Below are 2,049 nucleotides of genomic sequence, written 5' to 3'. Positions count from 1 at the left end.
ATATATATATATATATATATATATATATATATATATATATATATATATATATATATATATATTATATATATATATATATATATATATATATATATATATATATATATATATATATATATATATATATATATATATATATACATACATACATATACATATACTGATAGTTGATACTTATATACATAGGTGCCAATCCAACGCGGACAGATACATGACCATTCACCTCATAGATATACACTGTGACTCATATAACTTACTGCCCGTGCGTCGTCGAGGTCGTGTTTGAGCTCATCGAGGTCGCGTTTGAGGTCGTCACGCTCCTCTTGCACTGAACGCAGTTCATCTACCAGCCGATCGGTGGCCTGTCATTCGTAAAGTGAGGGGTTGTGTATTAGACACAAGAATAGGACAAGAGAAGCATGTATTTTGGGAGGAATAGAGCATATATTTTGGGACAAGGGAAGCATATATTTTGAACCAAGAAGAGTATATATTATGGGACAAGTAGAGCATACATATTTGGACAAGAAGAGCAAATATTCTGGAACAAGTAGAGCATATATTTTGGGACAAGTAGAGCATACATATTTGGACAAGAAGAGCATATATTCTGGAACAGGTAGAGCATCTATTTTGGGACAAGTAATTTTTTAGCATCTAATTTTGGAGATTTGCTAGAGTTCCACCACCCAAGTACAAGACATTCAGCGATTTCTCTACAACAGACAGGCTAGACAAAGGCAACTTAAAAATTAATTTAACATGATATAAATAATTTACTACGTATAAATAAACGTACAATTGAGCCCCGGTAGGTAGGACCTGACCTCTGCAACGAGTGATAAACGTATTATAAGCGTATAACTGTGCTCATGTCTGTGGTACTCACCCCCTGGGACGAGTGATAAACGTATTATAGGCGTATAACTGTGCCCATGTCTGTGGTACTCACCCCCTAGGACGAGTGATAAACGTATTATAAGCGTATAACTGTGCCAATGTCTGCAGTACTCACCCCATGTGGCATGTGTTCAAGCACCCTCTCCTCGCGCGTTTCCTTGCTGTCATGGGCTTCTTGCAATTGCTTCTCAAGTTCTGATAAAAACATGCGAAGGATGTGTTGGGTTTTAGGGTTTATGGTTTGGGTATAACCCTACACCCTATATTCGCTAGCTTCCGGTACTTATATTTATAAACGTACTAACCCTCTCGCTTACACAGGAGTTAACACACATACATAAGTAAACGCACTAACCCTCTGACCTACATAGACCATGACAGACATACACAAATAAACGCACCAACAATAAACACACTAATAATAAACACACTAATAATAAACGCACCAATAATAAAACGCACTAATAATAAACACTATAATATTGAACACGTTAATAAAAACACACAAATAATAACACACTAATAATGTACGCACTAATAATGAACATACTAATAATAAACACACCAATATTAAACACACCAATAATAAACCTATTAACGATAAACCCTCTAATAATAAATGCACTAATAATAAACACACCAGTAATAAACGCACCAACAATAAACACGCTAATAATAAACACACTCACATAATCAACACATTAATAATAGACGCTCCTATAACAAGCACACTAGTAATGAACACGCTATTCTTAGAGCGTTTACTATTCGTGTGTTTGCTTATAGTCTTATAGTGCGGATAGTATTAGACACACTCACCCTCTATCTGCAATGCTCGTTCGGTGACTGACGCACTCAGCGAGGTCACTAAAACAGCACTCTCAGACGCATCCCTCAGCGCTTCTACGGCATCTGTTTTCTTCTCTTCCAACTCTTCTTTTAAATATGTAATCTCATACTGTTGAGTTAAAACGGTATAGAGATATATACGTAATACCTGAGGATGGGCACACTAGGGTGGGCAAGCGGGGATATGAATGGGTATATGCAACGTATATGCGTTTGAGTGAAAGTAGCACAAAAGTCTGCGTCAGCGGCGCCATTTACATATATACATATATACACACACACACACACACACACACACAC

General features: G+C 36.6%; 1 protein-coding gene across 1 annotated transcript in view; it reads right to left on the bottom strand.

Annotated features, from left to right (window-relative positions):
- The window catches only part of SARC_13552 (hypothetical protein), a gene marked incomplete at both ends in the record, with an annotated part of 3,202 nt that extends 1,344 nt beyond the window's left edge, over nt 1-1,858 (bottom strand). The window contains 3 exons of the mRNA XM_014292316.1: nt 258-362; nt 1,016-1,095; nt 1,720-1,858. Of these exons, the coding sequence (XP_014147791.1) occupies nt 258-362; nt 1,016-1,095; nt 1,720-1,858 (324 nt within the window). The remainder of the gene's footprint in view (nt 1-257; nt 363-1,015; nt 1,096-1,719) is intronic.
- Nucleotides 1,859-2,049: the final 191 nt, after the last annotated feature.

Source organism: Sphaeroforma arctica (assembly GCF_001186125.1).
Source record: "Sphaeroforma arctica JP610 unplaced genomic scaffold supercont1.3423, whole genome shotgun sequence".
Lineage (NCBI taxonomy): Eukaryota > Ichthyosporea > Ichthyophonida > Sphaeroforma > Sphaeroforma arctica.
This window is presented reverse-complemented; position numbering and strand designations above follow the sequence as displayed.